The following is a 20,668-nucleotide window of genomic DNA, read 5'->3' on the forward strand; positions in this document are numbered from 1 at the left end:
CCTGAGAAAACAGAGATAATCAGACATTCTGCCTCTTGATTGGAGTTCAATCATAACACCATCTATGAAGGAATTTTGCCAAAAGAAATATCTGAATCTGATTAAGTGTCTAGGTCTATCAGATAACTTATGGGAAATGAGGAGGAGAAAAACCTGTTGAATGTAATCAGCAAAATCTAGACTAAGGGAAATACTGTATTAAATGTTCAGATTTCTTAAACAATTTTTTTTGAAAAGACAGGGGCGAAGATGTGGTAGGGTTGGTTGTACTAGTAAGTAGTCCCATGCTTTGGGGGAATATATGTGGTTGAAGAGACATATCTACCATTTAGGCTATCTGAGCCTTATTTGCATTTGATTTGAATAAAGTATAAAACAAAACAAATTTTAAAATGGGAACAATTAAGGACACTTTACAGTGACCAGGCATTTCATCCTAATATATAAAAACCCTGGGTCCATCATGACTGGAGGCTTGACCAACTGGAAGTCAGTCATGCAGTCAGCGCTGGGTTGCCATGGCAACCCAGCACTGACTGCTGCAGTTTCAGGCACAGTGACCCAGAACTGACGGCTGAGGGGGCTGCAAATCAGGCCTGGAGAGAGGCCTGAAGAGAGAAGCAGGGTCTGATCCATAGCCTGTATGGCAGCTATTGATCAGCACTTGCCTCTCTCTTTCTTTCCAGGCTGGACCAGCAGCTATGCCTCCATTTTTCTCCAGACATCCACCGAGGCTGCTGATCAGCCATGCCTATCTGATCAGGCCCCATTGATAGGCCCAGAGACGCTGACTGGCATAGAAACTGACCAATCAGAACCAAATCTGGGTCAATTGTGGGGAGCCAATGGCTGCCTAGGAGGCAGAGCTTTTGATGCTGACTGGCATAGAAACCGACCAATCAGAACCAAATTTGCTGGCAGAGGAGGGCAGTTGGGGGCAAGACCAGGCAGGCAGAGGCAGTTAGGGGCGATCAGGCTGGCAGGGAAGGGCAGTTGGGGGTCGAGATCAGGTCAGCAGGGGAGGGCCATTGGGGGTAAGATCAGGCTGGCAGGGGAGGGCCGTTGGGGGTGATAGCAGGCCGGCTGATGAGGGTAGTTGGGGGCAACCAGGCCAGCAAGGGAGGGCAGTTAGGGGTGATCAGGCAGGCAGAGGCAGTTGGGAGCGAGATCAGTCCGGCTGCGGAGAGCAATTGGGGGCAAGATCAGGCCGGCAGGGGAGAGTAGTTAGGGGCGATCAGGCAGGCAGGCAGAGATGTTAGGGGTGATCAGGCAGGCAGGCAGGTGAGTGGTTAGGAGCCAGAGGTCCCAGATTGCGAGAGGGATGTCCGATTCTAGAGGGTGCAGGCTGGTCTGAGGGAACCCCCCTCCATGCACGAATTTTGTGCATCAGGCCACTAGTGTTATTAATAAATGCTCAATTAAATAAATATTAGAAATTTTTTTATTGTGTGTGATAATGACATTTTGATTATTTTTTAAAAATAACATATATAACATGTACATTATGTACACTCATACATAAGTTAAATTCTATAATATATATATTTTTTTGCTTGAAAATTGCCAGGAGGGATGAGAAAAATGTGAGTAAAGATAAGTTGGTAATTGCTAAAGCTCAAAACTGGATAGATGGGATTCATATATTATTTTTTCTACTTTTGTTTATGTTTAAAACATTCCATTATTAAAACCATTTAACAAGGGAAAACTAAATGAAGATAGAGATTATTGATATTGTTGCAGACTCTGTTGCTCCCAAGTGTAATATCTAGCAGAATCTACAAATTCTATTGAAAGAGAAGTTACAGGGAATCAAGGAGGAAGGAGATATGTCAAGAAAACCATAAAAACCAGAAAGTTAATGTAAAATGTGATTTACTTACATTTTTCTGGCTGATAAATCAGGTTACAATGCATAATATGAAGAGTTATCAGAGCCATAAGTGTAGACATAAAGGGAATAAGTAAAACCAGGACCCAAGCCCCTGAGTACTGAATGTAAGATATTCCCAGAAAGACAACAGTCGCATTTAGGTTCATGATCCAATAAAACCTGAGGTACACAGACAGACAAAAATAAAAATACCATTGAGTTACTTCAGATAACAACTGCTTATTTTAATGCTTTTATATAAATGTAAGCTATAAAATTGTGGCATGTTAGCTCAAGTACATTTTCCAAATATTATTGGATTTCTAAATAAATTTATAGTTATCAGCTGTCTTATAGTTTCATTATCTTTGTTTCATTTCTATTTAGAAGATGTGTAGAAAGTGTATTCTCTTTTATCTAATTAGAAGTTGACAGGTATTTTCAGTACAGGGCCTGACATAAATAGCTTAGGCATTGCGGGTCATATGGTCTCTGCAGCAACTTCTCAACTGTGTTGTGGAGCTAAAGAAGCCATAGACACCTGCATACACTCAATGAACCTGGAAGGTTACATGGTTAAAGAGTTGAATCTTCTTATTTATTCCTGGGATAACACAGGAATCTTCAGGTTATGTTCGTACCATGCATTAAATCAAAGGAATGTGTGTCATTTGAATAAAACTTTTAGTGTCTCCTCCTTGTGAATAGGATTTGCAAGTTTGGGGAAATCATCTATCTCTCAACCTTTCATTGGGTCTAAATCCTGCCCTTAGAATCTCATTGCAGAGGGGCCCTTAATATTAACTTAAAAATTATTAAGGTAAAATTAAATATAATAAAATTTACCTATTTATATATATAGTTTGATGAGCTATTATAAATGTTTTAGTTGTCCAAACACTAATATACCTAAGTTTTAGAGCACTTACATTATCACTAAAATTTAAAGGGCTTACCTGATTAGACCAGGTCCACTGAGGTACCAAGACTATCTCCCTGTTGATAATCTCAAAAGTAACCGAGTAGACCTTAATTCCATTGCAAAATCCCTTCACTTTGCCATCCTATATAATAAAAGCCTAATATGCTAAGTGTTTGGTCATCTGGTCATCTGTTCAACCAATCAAAGCGTAATATGCTAATGATATGCTAAGGCCGCTAAACCTCTCGCTATGACGTGCACTGACCACCAAGGGGCAGACGCTCCGACTGGTAGGTTAGCTTGCTGCTGGGGTCCTGCCGATTGGGACTGAGTGAGATGGGCTGGACATGCCCTGGAGCCCTCCCGTGGCCCCTCCCTGCCAGGGGGCAGACGCAGCGAGCTAAGCAGTAAGGAGCAGCGAGCAAGCAGGCGGTAAGGAGTGAGGGATCCCGGACTGCGTGAGGGATGTCCGACTGTTGGCTTAGGCCTGATCCCCAGCAGGTGGACATCCCATGAGGGGTCCCGGACTGCGAGGGTGCACAGGCCTGGCTGAGGGAACCCTCCAGTGCATAAATTTCATGTACCGGGTCTCTAGTATAACATAACGTAATCATAGGGTGTTATCTGGTCATTGTCATATTCTATTGAGTGGAGTCAGATTACAGGTTATTCCCCCATTCAGAGGGATGGGTCTGTCAAGAGTATGACCCATTGGGAGTCATCCTATGGCATTCTTACATCTAATTGAAGGAGAGAGGAAATGAGGATGCCGAACTAGGTTGTTAATTAATTAAAGACCAGACTCCTTATCCTACCTCATTTCTCTAGCTGGCTTAGGATGGAGGCTTGGCTCCCTGCTGTGCCCAGCTGGCACTACCCTGGAGGATGAATTGGAACACTGCCAATTTCTGCTGGGCAGGGGATAGAAGATCAGTTCCTCTCAAAGCCTCTCTAACATCCCCAGGCTGGGAATCAGAGTGCCCCTGCCTGCTTCTGCTCGTGTGCGTGTGCGTGTGTGTGTGTGTGAGAGAGAGAGAGAAATATCAGATTCCTGTTTTCTGCTGATACTATGGGGCCAGCGGAGGTGAGAGGGCAGTTTTTCCATAGTGCTCAGCTGAAGTAGGGCAGGTATTGTTGATAGACACTTTCCCTGTCTCATGGCTAATTACAAATAATGATGTTTTGAACATTCATGTACAAGTGTTTGTATAGACATGGACCGTCATTTCTCTTGGGTAAAATATAAGAGTGGAATAGCAGGGTGATAATGCTAGATGTATATTTAATATTTAAAAAATTTCCAAATGATTTTCAAGTAGCTGTAACATATTTATATCACCACCACCAATATATCAGAGTTCTAATATCTCCATATCTTGGGCAACACTTGATATGGTCAATCTTTATTTTAGTTATTTTAATAGATGAGTGGTTTTATTTCCCTAATAACTGGTGATATTGAACATCTTTTTATGTGTTAATTGGCCATCTGTATATCTTCTTTGGTAAAGTTTTCATTCAAATAATTTGTCCATTTTAAAAAATGGGTTATTTTCTTATTATTGAGTTGTTTTTTTCATGTAATAAATATATTTAATGTTTAGGTTAACAAGCACCATCTCAAGAGCAGAAAAGTGTTTTTTTTTTTTTATAACCAATAAATAAATTACATTCAGGAAAACAAGGTGTTTATATCTGAAGTATCAGATAGCCTTAAATGTTTTTCTTAATATAGCACCCAAACTTCCAAACTGTCTAGAAAGTATCTCCCAAAATATAACTCATACCTTAAGTCATAAAAATAAAGGCCAAGAAAAAAATAAATTTAAGACAAAATTTACAATTTATATTAATTCCCCATTCAATAAAATACCAACTGCCAATTGTTAAAAGTAAATGAACTATATATATGCAATCCATTAGTGCTGAAAATCTGAAATATATATTTTTAAAAGTCATTCTTTCTCAAAGTATTTAAAATATTGCACCTCTGGTGGCAAACCTGAAAATTATCAAGCATTTTATTTCCCTATTTTTCATACTTTTGCTCCTGTCTCTACCCCTTTAACCTTGAACAGTCATCCAGCTTTTTTCTTTCTTTTTTTTGTAAATACACTTACTTATACCCCAAACACAAAACACTGACAATACTCCTTGGGAACCAAGGAAACCCCAGAACAGCCCCAGCCCACAGCTTTGCTCCCAAGCGTGGCACAGGTGCAGTGACAGAGGAAGCCATCACCAGCCCTTCCTGATGCATCAGAATGCTCCTGAGAGTCCATAGCTGTTTGAGACATTGCTGATGCAATCCCGAAGAAAGTGTCTACACATTCTCTTTCTTCCTCGTGTTTTCTGGCAGATGCACTTCTAGGTCTTCCTCTTCCTCGCCTGCTATGATCTGAATGTGAAGCATAGTAATTCCTCCTTTGGAAAACTGCTGTTTGAAACTGCTGTTTGAACTACTCTATTATTTTAAGATAGTCTCTTATTCTGTAAAACTAGAGGCCCAGTGCATGAAATTCATGCACTGGAGTGGGGTGTCCCTCAGCCCAGCCTGCACCCTCTCCAATCTAAGACCCCTCCGGGATCGGGCCTAAACAGGCAGTTGGACATCTCTCTCACAATCTAGGACTGCTGGCTCCCAACCGCTCGCCTGCCTGCCTGCCTGATAGCCCCTAACTGCTTCTTCCTGCCAGCCTGATCACCCCCTAACCACTTACCTGCCAGCCTGATTGACACCTAACTGCTTTTCTGCCGGCCTTATTGCCCCTAACTGCCCTTCCCAACTGGCCTGGTAACCTCTAACTGCCCTCCCTTGCCAGCCTGGTCACCCCTAACTGCCCTCCCCTGCCGACATGGTCACCCCCAACTGCCCTCCCCTGCAGGCCTGGTCAACCCCAACTGCCCTCCCCTGCAGGCTTGGTCCCCACAACTGCCCACCCCCCTGCCATCCTGGTCTCTCCCAACTGCCCTGCCCTGCAGGCCTGGTTGCCGCTAACTGCCCTCCCCGCCGGCCGGTCACCCCTAACTGCCCTCCCCTGCTGGCCTGGTTGCCCCTAACTGCTCTCCCCTATAGGCCTGGTCCCCCCCAACTTCCTTCCCCTGAAGGCCTGGTCCCTCCCAACTACCCTCCCCTGCTGGCCTGATAGCCCACAACTGCCCTCCCCTGCTGGCCATCTTGTGGCAGCCATCATGTGTCCACATGGGGGTGGCCATTTTTGACCATATGGGGGCGGCCATCTTGTATGTTGGAGTGATGGTCAATTTGCATATTACCTCTTTATTATATAGGATAACTATCTTAGTTTGAATAATTGAAAAAGATAAAAACTTAGCTGTCTGACCTTGTAAGCTAGCCATCTGACGTAATAGGCTAATACTAATACTGATAATAATTCCCATATTCTTATGCCAAGTGTTGATTCATTATGTATTCAAGGTTACAAACTGTCTGTAACAATAACCTACACAGAGCTCTGTAAATCTGCAGACAAAGAAGCTTGGTAGGTATAAATACGGGAAACTTCCTGTATGTGTTTGCTCAGAGATTTGGGAAACACCTGCCTCTGTGCCCGCAAGAATAAAGACTCCTAATTAATTGGCTCATTAAGGTGTCTCATATCTATCTCACTGATTTACGATACAACAAATGGCTGTTACTCCGAGACCTCTTTCTGTTTTCTAAGTCCTTATTTCCTGTCGGATGCATCTTCTCTCTCTGAGCTCTCTCTGTGCGAGGCCTCCTCTTGGCCTCAAGCTTGTTTTCTGTGGAAGGTGGTGATTTCTCTGGGTGCTTTGCATTTAAAAGTTTTCTGCTAATAAATATGTAACCACAGGGACATGATTTACAGGCAACAGGAACCTGTTGGTCGCACTCGGGCACCATTTGGTGGCCATCTTCACTTTCTTGGCGGGACTCGTGGACATGCTCCCCTCCTGCAGCTGTGGCAGCGATGGCAACTTATTGAGTTTTGAGAGTTCTTTATACAACCTGGATATGTCCTTTATCAAACATGTGGTTTACAAATATTTCTTTCAGCCTGTATTTTGTCTTTTTATTTTCTTAACAGTGTCTTTGAAGAGGACAAATTCTTAATTTTAATCAAGTCAAATTCTCTTACAGATCATGCTTTTGGTGTTGTGTCTAGGAAATCCTTGCTTAACTCAAGGCCCCTCTTCTTCAGAGAAGAAATCTGAGCATTGGAGACTGATTCATCCCAATTCTCACAGCTGCATTATTGCAGAGCCATGAGTAGAAGCCACGTCTTCTATGTAGCCTCTAAGGAGAGGCTACCTGGGCTCTGTCTTTCTTATACTTCTTTCCAGGTCTTTCAAGTTACAGATTTTGTGACACCACCATTTCCTCATTAATCCAGGGTTTAACATTCAAATTACCTTTCACTCATGACTCTTAACATGTTTTATATAGCATTAATTATAAATATTGTCCTTTCTCTTTGGAATGGTTGTCAGTAGACTTGAGTTTGAATTACAACTCTGACAATCACATTATCTGTGATCTGAGTCTCTCTAGAATTCTGGGTCTTTCTCTTTAAAATATAGGGATTATACCTTATGCACAGAATTTTTGTGAAGATTCAATGAAGAACACAGACAGTAGCTGTATAAGTATAAAGCAAATGTAGTTGCTGTTCATTTTCTCCAATCTTGATTTCAGGAACAAAAAGAGCAGTTAATTTAGAGCATAGTGACAGGAACAGAGTTAGAAAAGAAGACGAAGAAGTTAACTGTGGTCCACACCTTTTTAGGTCCTTGAAGTTTGTGGTAAGATGTTTGGATTTTATTTCTAGTGCATTGGGGATCCATTTGAAGGGAATTTAGCAGGGGGCTGAAATGATCTGATTTCAGATGAAAGAAAAAAAAGGATTATTGTGTCAGCTCTCTGAATTGCAGATAGGGCTTGGTAAGGAGACCAATTGTAGCTATTGTAATCATCTGGATGAGAGCTAAGTGTGAACTGGACCAGAGTGGTAGCAAAGGAAAGGGAGAGTAGGTATGTATGTGATATCTATTTGGAAGGATGTGTCCAATTAGGCTAGTCTCCTCCCTATCCTAGAAACATGCTTGCTCATTTCCATCCCTGTGACTTTTCATGTTTTTTGACTTGCCCTGTCTCACTTTCAAAGTCCCATATCAAATGTCCTTTTCTTCATTCATTTTTCTCGTGAATATTCTACTTCTTTTTTTTTCTGACGTTCTAAAGCAAACATGCACTGTCCACTTTTCACTTTGGTCAGTTTTGTGTTCTCACTTCTAGATCAGTGAGCATCCTGACAGCAACACCTTATTCTTTATATCCATGTCTTCCTGGGACCCAGCACAGGTCTAGTTCCACAATAAATGGATAATAAATAACTAATTGGTGAATAACATGGCATCTCTGATAAAAATTCAAACAAATGACAACATTAACAAATCCAAATCTTTAATAATTGATCTAGGAAAGTAATTACATATCAAACATGGCCATGCTGAGGAAACTGACTTGCTGTAATTCACTAATAGAAACATCACAATGTAAGTGAGGTACAAAGTGAGAATTTTCTAGGACAACTGGATAGAGTCCCTAGGCTCAGCCTCGGGTCATCCTTTCATGCTGTTGCAAGCTGCACATTTGAGTTGTGACTGTAGCAACGGAGAGAAGCTGGAGCTGAAAGCAATGCTATATTTCTTTCAATCTTTACATAATTTTTTTTTAAATGTTAAGTATTGCTGAGAAAATCCAAGAGGACACTGTGTGTCTCTTCAGTACACCACATGGTGATGTAAGCTGAATTCTCTAAAGAGGGTCAAGGAAAATTACAATTATTGCAAGACTTAAATCTTGTGAAAGGTAGTCAGAAACCAAAGAATTATAGGCTGAATATCTATGTATAGAAAGAGATTTCACATAAAGTACTAAATGTGTTTGAACAAATGCCACCCAACCTATTTGATTGTATAATTTTCTGAAAGAATTACCTAGTATAGGCATGTTTTATATATGCCTTTGTTGATCCATGAACAGGACAAGCCATAGATAATTAAGGCTGAAATTGTATATATATCAATTGTAAAGAAATAAAAATCCACAGTTTTCAAATTCACCATTAAGACTCCTTTCATCTCATAGTTCACTAGCAAATTGAATATATAAAGCACCTTTTACACAGAAAGCCAGAGAGCAAAGCACTAAAGCAAAACAAATACCAGTGATTAAGGAAAATTGAAAGCAGCAGTAAAAATATGTTTCTTTAGTCTACTTTTAAATACAGACTGGGAACTGCAAATAACTCAGAGTATATATAAGTGGTAATTTTTTTTTTTGTCTTCGTGATTTTATGGTGTTGAATACAAATAAGGGGAAAACATTGTTAATGTAAAAGTAGCAAAAATATTTTGAGGTTATTTATTTTAAATATTTACCTGAATTTGTTTAGTAATAATTTTTAAAACTCACTCAATTGTTCTTAGGCTGAACAATTTTGACGTGCTTTAGACTGACTTTAAGTGATTTTAGGAGAAATGGTTTAAAATGTTCTTTCCTAACCCGAGAAGTATCAAACATTCAGATTGTTATAGCGTTAGTGGACAATGTAAAGAGTTCAGAGTGAATATTTTATTCTGCAGTGAACAGTATTTAGATAATTCATCAGGGGATTTACAGCTCTTCAAAGGGATAAAGTTGAACTGTTTAGAAGAGTCAGTGAAACACTTGGGTGCTGATTTCATGGCGAATGGCTGTTGTCAATCATTGCTTCTTTTAGCATAACCATTGGCCCATTGAAATGTTTCAAAGAATACTCTGGCAGCCATGAGTTTGGAGAAAGAAGGATAAAATGGAAATTGTACAGTTCTTACTTTTTATCTATACATTGTTTCAACAATGCTGTTAAAGAAATGGCAGTTTAATACAGGAAGATCATTGATTTTGGTGAATACACAGCAAGATTAAAGTAAAATATATATTTCTAATTAAGAAATTTGAGGGAATGCTACATTCTCTTCCTCCTGCTCTCACTGCCTCTCTTACTCTTTTAATGCTCTCATTCTCTTTCTCTTTTTAAATTCTTGCATTATTATTTATTGTACTATTTTCTTTTGAATTTTTAAAAATTAAATTTATTGGGGTGACATTGGTTCACAAAACCATATAGGTTTCACATGTACAATGCAACAAAACATCATCTGCACACTGCATTGTGCCCCTATAGCCCCAGGCAAAGTCTCTTTCTGTCCCCATTTTGCCCCCTTTGCCCACCTCCACTTTATCCTCCCACCCTCTTCCCCTCCGGCTAAAACCACACTATTGTCTGTATCCATGGACTATGCATGTATGATTTTTTGCTTAATCCCTTTACCTTCTTTCATCCAGCCCCACAACCCTTCTCCTCTCTGATAGCTGCCAGTCTGTTCCATGTATCCATGCCTCTGGTTCTATTTTTTTTTCATTAGATTCCACATTTCAGTAAGATCATATGGTATTTATCTTTCTCTGTCTGGCTTATTTCACTTAGCATAATAATCTGCAGGTCCATCCATGCTGTTGCAACAGCTGATTTCCTTTCTTTCTTTCTTTCCTTTTTTTTAAACAGCTGAGCAAGTAGTCCATTGTGTAAATGTACCACAGTTTTTTTATATACTCATCTTCCAATGGCCACTTGCGCTGTTTCCAGATCTTGGCTATTGTAAATAATGCTACAATGAACATAGGATAGGATGCCAACATACTCATGTTAACAGTTGTTTATATATATCATTTTCTCATTTCTTAGTTCAAGACCGTTGAGCCACCTCATGTTTATGATGAACATAAGTCCCTACTCATGCATCTACCAAACTTAAAAGGTACCAAGCAGAGCTTAAGAAAAGCAGGAGGCAGCAGGAGCAGTAAGAAATATAAGGAATTGTAATCCTCCCCCCGTCAATATTCTTTGGTTTCCACAGTTAAATGTTGGAGAGAAATTCTGGGTGTTTTTCCTGAGAGCTTACGATGTTGGTAGAGGTAAAGAAGGAGGTGCCTTTTGTTATTAGGGTGAGTGAGAAGCATTTGTTAAACTTGGCTAGAGCCCATGCAAATAGACTTTTGGAAGGTCTAGTAATTTTTTAAAGCTATTTATAGGTTACTCCTCATTATGCAACTCAGAGGATATTCTGAGTATTAATGAGTCTGCAGGATTATTCCATGAACTGCTTTGATTTTGTTGGCTGAAGTGTACATTATAAATAATAACTTACTATTGCAAAATGTATGCAGATTCATATTTTGTGTTTTTTTCCCCTCAAGGATTATGTAGAATTTCTCAATCAGGCAGATTTTGAAATGTGAAAAATAACTATGAATTGTCAAAATTTACAAAGAAGTCTGGCACACATTAGGTATGTTCAATCAATGTTTAGTTCCATTTCTTTTTAAAGGTATTGCTAGACTACTTTTGGAGTCCCAGTTCCTTATGTCTCTGGAACTATTTTCAAAATCCTAAAGCACTTGCTGAAAATGTACATTCCTTAGCGATGCTCCCCAAAAATTCTGATTTATGAGGTTGGGGGTGAGGCTGTCAAACAACATTCAAGTGAATATTAACACAACTTCTGGAAAAATGCTGTCGGATAATAAAATTTTGCCTCTAGTGTTTTCCTAAGATAAAATATATTACATTTGAGTAAGTAAGTATTTAAAATCAGAACATTTTAATAGGAGACAGATATCATGTAGGGTCAATTTGAGCACTAGATATTCAAACTTTCTGGACTTTTTCAAGAACTTTATCAATATTCTATTTGGCCCTTTAAATCATATATAATTCACTCTGGTAACTAGACTATGTTACCAATAGACTATGTTACGCAGACGTGATGTAAGTTATCAGGTAAAGTAAGTAGAGAAATGGGGAGGTAACGTTTGAGGTTAATTGTAGTAGAATTAAAAAATAATGATCATGCCCAGAGACATAGAAGCATGAAACAGACTGTGGACTCTCTGAAGGTGGAGGTGGGTGGGAAGAGATGAACAAAAGAATTTGTATGCATATATGCATAACCCATGGACATAGACAAAAAAGCCTGGGGCAGGGGATGGGGGCCAGCTAGAAGGGGTCAATGAGGGGGAAAAGGTGACATATATAATACTTTCAACAGTAAAGATTTAATTTAAAAAAATGATGGTCGTGAACAGACTTAATTATCCACCTTCTTTTGTTTCTAGAAAAGATTCTGCCAAACAAAATAAAAACAGACTCATAGACACAGAGAACAAACTGACAGCTTCCAGAGGGGAGGGAGTTGGGGGATGGGTGAAAAGGGTGACGGGATTAAGCAACAAACAAACAAACAAACAAACAAGCAAACAAAAAACCCTCGTAGACAGATAACAGTACACTATAGTGATTACCAGAGGGAAAGGGGGTGGTAGGAGGTAGGAGAGGGTAAAAAGGATAAATGGTGATGGAAGGAGACTTGACTTGGGGCGGTGAACACACAATACAACATACAGATGATGTATCATACAATTGTACACCTGAAACCTATATAATTTTATCAACCAATGTCACCCCAATAGGTTCAATTAAAAAAAAAAAAGATTCTGTGCAAGTGTATTTACCTAGATGGTCTCCTTGTGGTGACTCTTAATTGTACACCTCAGATTTTTGAAAATGCTGAAAGAGCCAAGTTCTGCTCTGGATAATGGTGCAAGGATGTTGGCAGATCATTATGCTTCTTGATTTTATGGAGGTTTGTTTCATTCTTTCAATGAGGTACACAGTTGAGGAAGATCTAGTACCAGATGGTAATGTTGGCTGGGAGTGGTTTTACTCACCTACATTTGGCAGCTCTACTTGGAAGTGGTACTTTCAACGCCTGAAACTTCCAGTCTGTACCACTTAACATGATCATTGGGAAGCTTTAGGTGGTGCAGATACAATAACACATCTCATTAAAGGTCTTGTAACTATGAACATCTGACATCTGTTCTGAAAACAGAACTGGATGTGGCCTTCAAGTAGTTATAGATTCCAGTGGTATGTTGTGTTTTTTTTTGTGTGTTTTTTTTAAAAAAATATATTTTATTGATTTTTTACAGAGAGGAAGAGAGAGGGATAGAGAGTTAGAAACATCGATGAGAGAGAAACATCGATCAGCTGCCTCTTGCACACCCCCTACTGGGGATGTGCCCGCAACCAAGGTATATGCCCTTGACCGGAATCGAACCTGGGACCCTTGAGTCTGCAGGCCGACGCTCTATCCACTGAGCCAAACCGGTTTCGGCTGGTATGTTGTTTTTTAAAGACTACTGACATTCGTTATATTAACCAGACTTGTAATTTCTGGAGGCATTTTTTCACTTGGAGAAATAGATTATAAGTGAATGGGCTGCCCATTTGAAAGATAGCCTCCTCTTAAATGGGTTCCCTCTTTTTCAAAATTTAGACAATGATTTTAGCCGATAACTTATTTGTCATTTAGTAATAATAGTAATAGCTGTCCTGATTTGAATACCTATAATGTGCTAGGAAACTTTATATATAAGCTGTAAATATATAAATGGCCCTCCAAGGTATTCCCATTTTGTGGATGAGAGACCTGGGTCTCTGAGAGGCTAAGGAACTTGCTGAAAACCATGAAAACTCCAAAGTGACCTAGCCAGGATCATGCCAGCTGTGTGGCTGCTCAATGGGGGTCTCTGTCGGTTTTGTCACCAGTCCCTGCAGTATGTACAGGAATAGTTAACATTCATTTCTATAAACTGCAACAAGCAGCTGTTCCTAAAAATTTCTTTAGTTAGTGTTTAAACTGAAAAAAAAATTTTTTTTAAAGCAACCAGATTTAGCCTTTAAGGAGCTTATTATTCAAATAATTCTTTTACACATTAATGAATTACACCCTGATTCTTTATACACATTTTTAGGTGCTTTAACTTAGGTTTTAAAAATACCTAATGGCTCTTTTAATGATTTTAATGAAATTAGGAAATAATCGGTAACCAAATCAAAGTGACTTCATCCTAAATTTGGCCTGCTCCTCACAGCTGCAGAAATTCATTTTCACCCAATTCCCCATCCCCCTTTGCAAAGTCCTAAAGCACAAACCTACTGGGAGTCCCCTCCAGCTCCCAGAGGAAATATTTCATTCATATAATGTCTCCTTTGTAATCAACACGGAGAAATGTCACTTTGATTAAACACAACTCAATGACTAAGACCACAGCACAATATATTCTCCAGAGCTATCTTCCAGAACAACCGATTGCTTGCCAGTCTTCATCCTCCAGAGTCTTATTTAATCAAAATGATGTTGCTAATTAAGGATTAAAACTTCTGAATAGAATTAAAAAAAAAAGATTTTTCTTTCTCCTTTGGGCAGGTCAAGGAGGCAGAATTTGCTATAAAGAAGTGAAGAGTTCCTTCCACCTTGGGTGAAACTTCATCATTCTCTGACATTTGGACTTAATCCAAAATAGGCCTGAGTGCTTTGTAATATTAATGTAATTGAGAAGGGAGAGAGAGAGAGAGAGAGAGAGAGAGAGAGAGAGAGAGAGAGAGAGAGAGAGAGAGAGAGAACACGAACACAAACTACCTTGGATAACTACATGTACCTAGCTAACATTTTTTCATTTAATGATTTTAATATAAATTTTCTGAAAACATTTTGTCTGATGCTCTCTGGGCATTGCTTTATCTATTGCTAACATTATTCATTGTTAAGGTTGGAAAGACAGACCATTTTAGAAAAATGTTGGCAACCCATTTCACAGAAAAGTGTGAACAAAAGACTTAATATAACTCAGATCTGTTTGATATCCACTGACGAATAATAAAAAATACAACAAAATTCTCTATGAAATGCTGAAATGCTCTACCTTAAGATAAAAATTTCCATTTTTTGAATTAATATTTGATAATAAAAATTTGTTCCTCAAAACCACATAAAACTGTATAAGAACTCATTGAAAGAGGCCAAGACCCACAGAAACATGGTTTTGTTGTCAATGAATACAAACTCTTTCAGATAATGGGGGTGAAGTGGATGCAAAGCAGAGATACTGGTTGATGTTTTAAAAAATTATACAAGCCCTGGCCAGTGTAGCTCAGTTGGTTGAGTATCCTCCTGTGCACCAAAAGGTTGCTGGGATTCCCGATAGGGATGTGCAGGGGGCAACCAATTGATGTTTCTCATCCATGTTTCTCTCTCCCTCTCCCTTCCTTTCATAAATAAATAAATAAATAAATAAATAAATAAATAAATAAATAAATAAATATTGTTCAATACTTCTATCCTTTTCATATTCTCTCTGTTTTGCCCTCTGAATGTATAATCCTTGCTATATTAGTCCAATCCAATGTAATCCTATCTAATAAAGAGGGAATATGCAAATTGACCATCACACCATGACAGAAATGGTGGCACCCATAGCCACAAGATGGTGGTGTCCCCTCAGCCCCACCAGAGTTTCCCACTCGGGGGGGTGGCAGGTGCGCAGTGCGGTTGGACCCGTCCTCAGCCCCCCAGCCGCCCAGGGCCAGCCTAAGGCGTAGGCAAGCCTCGGATGGTAGCTGCCCAGCTGTCCAGGGCCAGCCAAGGCTTGTGCTGCCAGCAGTGGCAGCAGCAGAGGTGTGATGGGGGCATCGCCTTCCCCTGATCACCAGGTTGCCTCCCACCCCTGAGGGGGCAGGCTGGGTTGAGGGACCCCCCACCAGTGCATGAATTTTCATGCACCAGGCCTCTAGTAAGTCATAATAATAGCTACTGCTTATTCATCACCTACTATGTGCCAGGTTCTCTGCCGGCAGTATATACATTACTACCTCTAATAAAAGCCAAGAAGAGGCATTATTATATCTCTTTAGGAATGATTACACTGAAGTTTATAAAGAATAAATGACTTCACTGAGGTCAGGCAGTTGTGTCAAACAGAGGTGAGACTTCCCTCTAGGCCTGCTTGGCTCCAAAGCCACATTCTCTGCACTGTGGCAAGCCATTTCACACTTGCTTACTTGAGGGTAAATGTATCAATGTGCTTCCAGAAGGTGCTGGGAAGTTGTGTTGCTCTGTACCCGACTCATATGTTCCTGTCGTTAGAGCCTGAATCATTGTCAGGGGTATCGTCACATTGTGAATCCCCTAGCCCCGTGGTCGGCAAACTGCAGCTCGCGAGCCACATGCGGCTCTTTGGCCCCTTGAGTGTGGCTCTTCCACAAAATACCACGGCCTGGGCGAGTCTATTTTGAAGAAGTGGTGTTAGAAGAAGTTTAAGTTTAAAAAATTGGGCTCTCAAAAGAAATTTCAATTGTTGTACTGTTGATATTTGGCTCTGTGGACTAATGAGTTTGCCGACCACTGCTCTAGCCCAATCAATGATGAAGACTGGGCTACTACCTTCAGAAGGGCACCAGAGAACAAACAACGAGAAATCCCAAAAGAGAGAGGAATGCCATAAACCTTGTTTCTCTCCCAACCAGTGCTACCTACCAGTTACAAAAAGACACTCGTTCCTGTGATCCAGGCTCCTGGAGGCTGCAAGCGCCCAGTGGACAAACGATGGCTCTTACTCCTCCCGAGCCGAGGCAGAGGGCCAGCAGAGCGACGTAAAACAGCCTGCTCTGCTCCTGTTTTGGTATGCGGTTGGTCATATGGTGACCGCCTACATAGAAATCTTCCAAAGGAAAGGCGACCACAGACAACAAAGCAGTGCCTGTGGACGGGGGGAAAGGAGAATAAATATGTCATAAACCAACGGAACCACCAAATCACATCATAAGTAAGGTTTTTCCTCTGAAAGTATTAAGATATCTGTTAACCATTGCCATTTTGGAGACAGCAGGATTTTTCTAAATGTGAAAATGTCCTTCAATATGTATTTTAACTAGTCTTAGAGTCCTCATTTTCCCCCCTTACACTTGAACTATTGTTTTTCTCAGAATGTATAAGCAAATCATGCCCATTTTAACAAAATCAAAGTAATTCAGGAATATATCCTGTAAGAAATTAAAGATGCCTGTAATCTCACCCCCAGAAAAAAAAACCACTGCTACCAAGGTTTATTTGTTCTTAATCAATAGAGTGATAAAGAAAAGTGGTGATCTCAGACATCTCAGAAGCCTGCTAAGTAAAGCATTTTAAGAATAACATTGTAGTTAGAGGACAGCATAGCCTCTTCTCCTTTTCTGCTTCTATTTCTCCTTTTAATGCCCTTCTTTCTCTCATTCCTCATGCAGTGCAGAGGGTGGGGGGTGCTCACTGCTGCACAGAGAGGTGAGAAGTGATGGTGAAGTAAGAGAAAGCTGCCTTTCTGAGCTCAGGTTTTAGCAATTCAGACCGAAGACACGTTTTTTAATAGAACCTCTGATACTCAGTGATGGGTTGGAAGTTGATGGCAGCCGTGAATGGGGGACACAAACAAAGAACTTACATACATATCTGTATGCCACATGGACACAGGCAATAGGGTGGTGAAGGCCTGGGGCCAGGGCCGGGGGGCGGGCTAGAAGGGGTCAATGGGGGAAAAAAAGAGGTCATATGTAATACTTTCAACAAAAGATTTAATTTAAAAAAAAGGAAATACTTTTTAGTAAAATGAATTAAAATGGACATGGAGTTTGATTTAAGTGTTTTGTTTGCCAAATTACAAAGCTTGAAGCTCAGTCCTAGTCTGATGATTTGCACAGGAATTTAGACTAATAGAAATTACCATGTTAAGTAGTTACCAAGTGCTATTGCTATGGCCTGTTACCAGGTTAAGAGCAAATCATTCAGGCCCTTGCTTAAATGTCTCCTTATCAGAAAACATTCCCTGATACAGAACAGCGAACCTTGTGACTGTCTAGACCATCCTGTCCCCTTACCTGGCATATTTTTCATCAAGATACTCATTAACACCTGTCATAGTTTAAGTTTACTTGTTTTCTCACTCCCTGCACCAGAAAGTCAACTTGGGATTTTTTCTCTGTTGCATTTGTAGATTCTAGAACAGTGCCTGGGACAGAGTATTGATGTCATTGAGAAATATTTGTTGAATGTTGAGTGAATATTTGCCATGCAGTGGCTTAGTTTTTATTTCACAGACGGAAGCAGTAAAGAAGCTTATATGACCTTTGCCAGTTTGGCTCAGTGGATAGAGTGTCGGCTACAGACTGAAGGGTCCCAGGTTTGATTCCAGTCAAGGGCACATGCCCGGGTTGCAGGCTCGATCCCTAGTGGGGAGCATGCAGGAGGCAGTCGATCAATGATTCTCATCATTGATGTTTCTATCTCTCTCTTCCTCTCCCTTCCTCTCTGAAATCAATTAAAAATACTTTTAAAAAAAGAAGCTTATATGTTTGTATCACACTCTAATCGATTCAGCGAGTGATCATTTACCACCTGCCTGAAATTGTGTGATATGTTGCTTGTCTGATACCCATCCCTTCCTCACTCATCTCACCCACTGTGCCCCAAATCTGCATTTCTGCTGCACTTCTTCATATTGGTGAACAGCATACACATTCTAAGTTCCTCAGCTCAGAAACTTGGAGCTGATTAGTATTCCTCCATCATATTTATGTCATAATTTAGTTGCCTAGTTTTTATGTGTGTTTTTTTTTCATGTTCTCTCCTGAATTAATACATCTCTATTTCTTAGACCATCATCCTGAGATTTTTCTGGTCTCCCTCTATCTCTCTATTTAACCTCTCATTGTGGTTGTGCCTACCTCTTATTGAAGAAAAGCATTTCCCCAATGTTTTCATCATATCATCAGTGAGTCTTTGTTGTCTAGAAGGACAACTTGAACTTTTCAGCCTAAAATTCTACACTGTTTATCAACTTGCTCTCTAGACCTCAAACAATCTGGATATTTCCCAAACATTTCTCACAATCACCTTACTCCCAAACTTCAGATATATTTATTTCTCTCTATGTAAAGAGGCACAGGGTAGTGTTTGAATTCATTCATTTTTTTTTAGCATACAGCCATATTTCACGATATAGAAAAAACATCTTCATATGCAATCTTAATTACTGTGTGACTAATTAAAAGACCACCACTTGATGAAAACATTTCTCAATTACTCTACATGAACTTCAGAAACCTTTATAGCACATTCTATTTTAGTTGTGGAGTAAATGAACTACATGTTTCACATAGCATTTGTCATGAATTTGGATTTGGGATAGGACAGGGGAAAGGAGGCATTCTAAGGAGCACAAAAGACAGAAATGTAAAGAGATAATTGTTATAAGGCATAATCAGTGCAATGATATAGGTATCAAAACATCCTCCAACACACACACACTTACTAGCATACCTCAAATAATACGGAAAATGAAATAAATCGAAACAACAGTCTTACTTGACTGATCACATTTTACCCTAAGAGCAAGGCAGAAATAATATAAACTATAAATTCTAATGACAATCCATTCAATTAAGTTACAAAACAACCCAGTCAGAAGAGGACACTCACCTAGAAAATGTAGAAATAAGCAAACATAGACCAGTTTGTTTCTTCCTAGACAGACATCAGCAAACCACCCCGCAAACACAGGGCTAAGGATTGAAGCTCCGACAAAACACAAGTTCAGAATGGCTGCCTGGTGACTGCGGTAGCCCAGCTTGACAGTGCAGAAAGGGATCATGTTGCAGACGACTTCGAAGAACGTGAACCTCTCGCACAGCTCCACCAGGAGCCAACAGATTCCAACCCGAATTTTCCCCACACAGTGTGATGAAGAGAAGTAACCAATCTGTCTTATATTTTTCTCCTTCTCAATGCTATGATTTAAGAGTACTTTCTCCTCAGTCATTTTAAAGTCTACAACAGACATGACTACCCTCCTTGCATACGACTAATGTTAGTGGCTTGAACTTGGATATTTTTTTTACCCCTACCTCGCTAATGAAAAAATAAATAAGATCTTGGCTTTGAATGTCACAACTCCATGCTAAGGTTTCATAGGACTTTTTGCATGCGAATGTTGTTCATTTTGATGACCCAGGCACAAAGGAGAGGAGACGTGAGTCTCTGATGTTCATGGTGGCCCATGGTACCCCAATCAAATGTGTTTGTTTAATTACTCAGAGGCTAAATTAGGCTCTTCCTCCCAAATTATATCGAATTGCCTGCATCTGGTTGCGTGTGTGTGGGAAACTCATCTGCCTCACACTGATAAAGGTTTAAATACCGAAGCAGAAGAAGCCGATTTTTTTTTCCAGGAGAATTTGAGCACTAGATCAAGAAATAATTTGAGTCTAATAATTTCTGATACTTTAATTAAACAAGCCAGAACAGTACCGAGAGATAAAGCGCGCAAGGAAATCTGTTTTGAGGGGGCAGGATACCTTATCGCTATTACATTTCTTGTTATTTTTGGTTGGGGTTCTGATAAGAAAGCTAATTAGGTAACAGAAGTGCTAGTACATTTAGGTAACAAGCAGAGTTTGCAAGAAAGTAATTTAAGTGCACGAATGAAAGGAGAAAATATTACACAAAATCCCTCTTCCTTTAAGTTGACCCCATGCTTGTAGAGCAGCTTCTCGGAGGAAATCAGAATCAAAAGGCGCTATTTGACTCCTTATTACTCGTCAGCAGCAGGGGGGCAGCAACCATCCTGTACATGCTTTGGGGAATATTGGATCTGGGATCACCCTGACCCTCCAGCTGGGTGAATGGATGTTAGCATTCTATTTTGGAAAGCAGGAGGGCACCAATTAAGCTAAAAAAGCAGCGGTAAGAGAGAACACTTTTAACATTCAGGGGTTTAGCTGCAAGGACATACAAAGACAAGGCAATGCAACTATTGGGTCAAAGTCATAATAATTCAACACATAGGGAGTGAGGCTGGAAATGTTATTTTCACGTGGGAGTCAAAAGCAAAAGACTGGTAAGGGCTTTTGACT

General features: G+C 40.0%; 1 protein-coding gene across 1 annotated transcript in view; it reads right to left on the reverse strand.

The window, feature by feature from the left end:
• The window catches only part of SLC15A5 (solute carrier family 15 member 5), a gene marked incomplete at both ends in the record, with an annotated part of 76,767 nt that extends 57,171 nt beyond the window's left edge, over positions 1-19,596 (reverse strand). Inside the window, 3 exons of the mRNA XM_079775260.1 lie at positions 1,884-2,053; positions 16,263-16,485; positions 19,236-19,596. Of these exons, the coding sequence (XP_079631386.1) occupies positions 1,884-2,053; positions 16,263-16,485; positions 19,236-19,596 (754 nt within the window). The remainder of the gene's footprint in view (positions 1-1,883; positions 2,054-16,262; positions 16,486-19,235) is intronic.
• Positions 19,597-20,668: the final 1,072 nt, after the last annotated feature.

The sequence above is a fragment of the Cnephaeus nilssonii genome (assembly GCF_951640355.1).
Source record: "Cnephaeus nilssonii genome assembly, chromosome: 6".
Lineage (NCBI taxonomy): Eukaryota > Metazoa > Chordata > Mammalia > Chiroptera > Vespertilionidae > Cnephaeus > Cnephaeus nilssonii.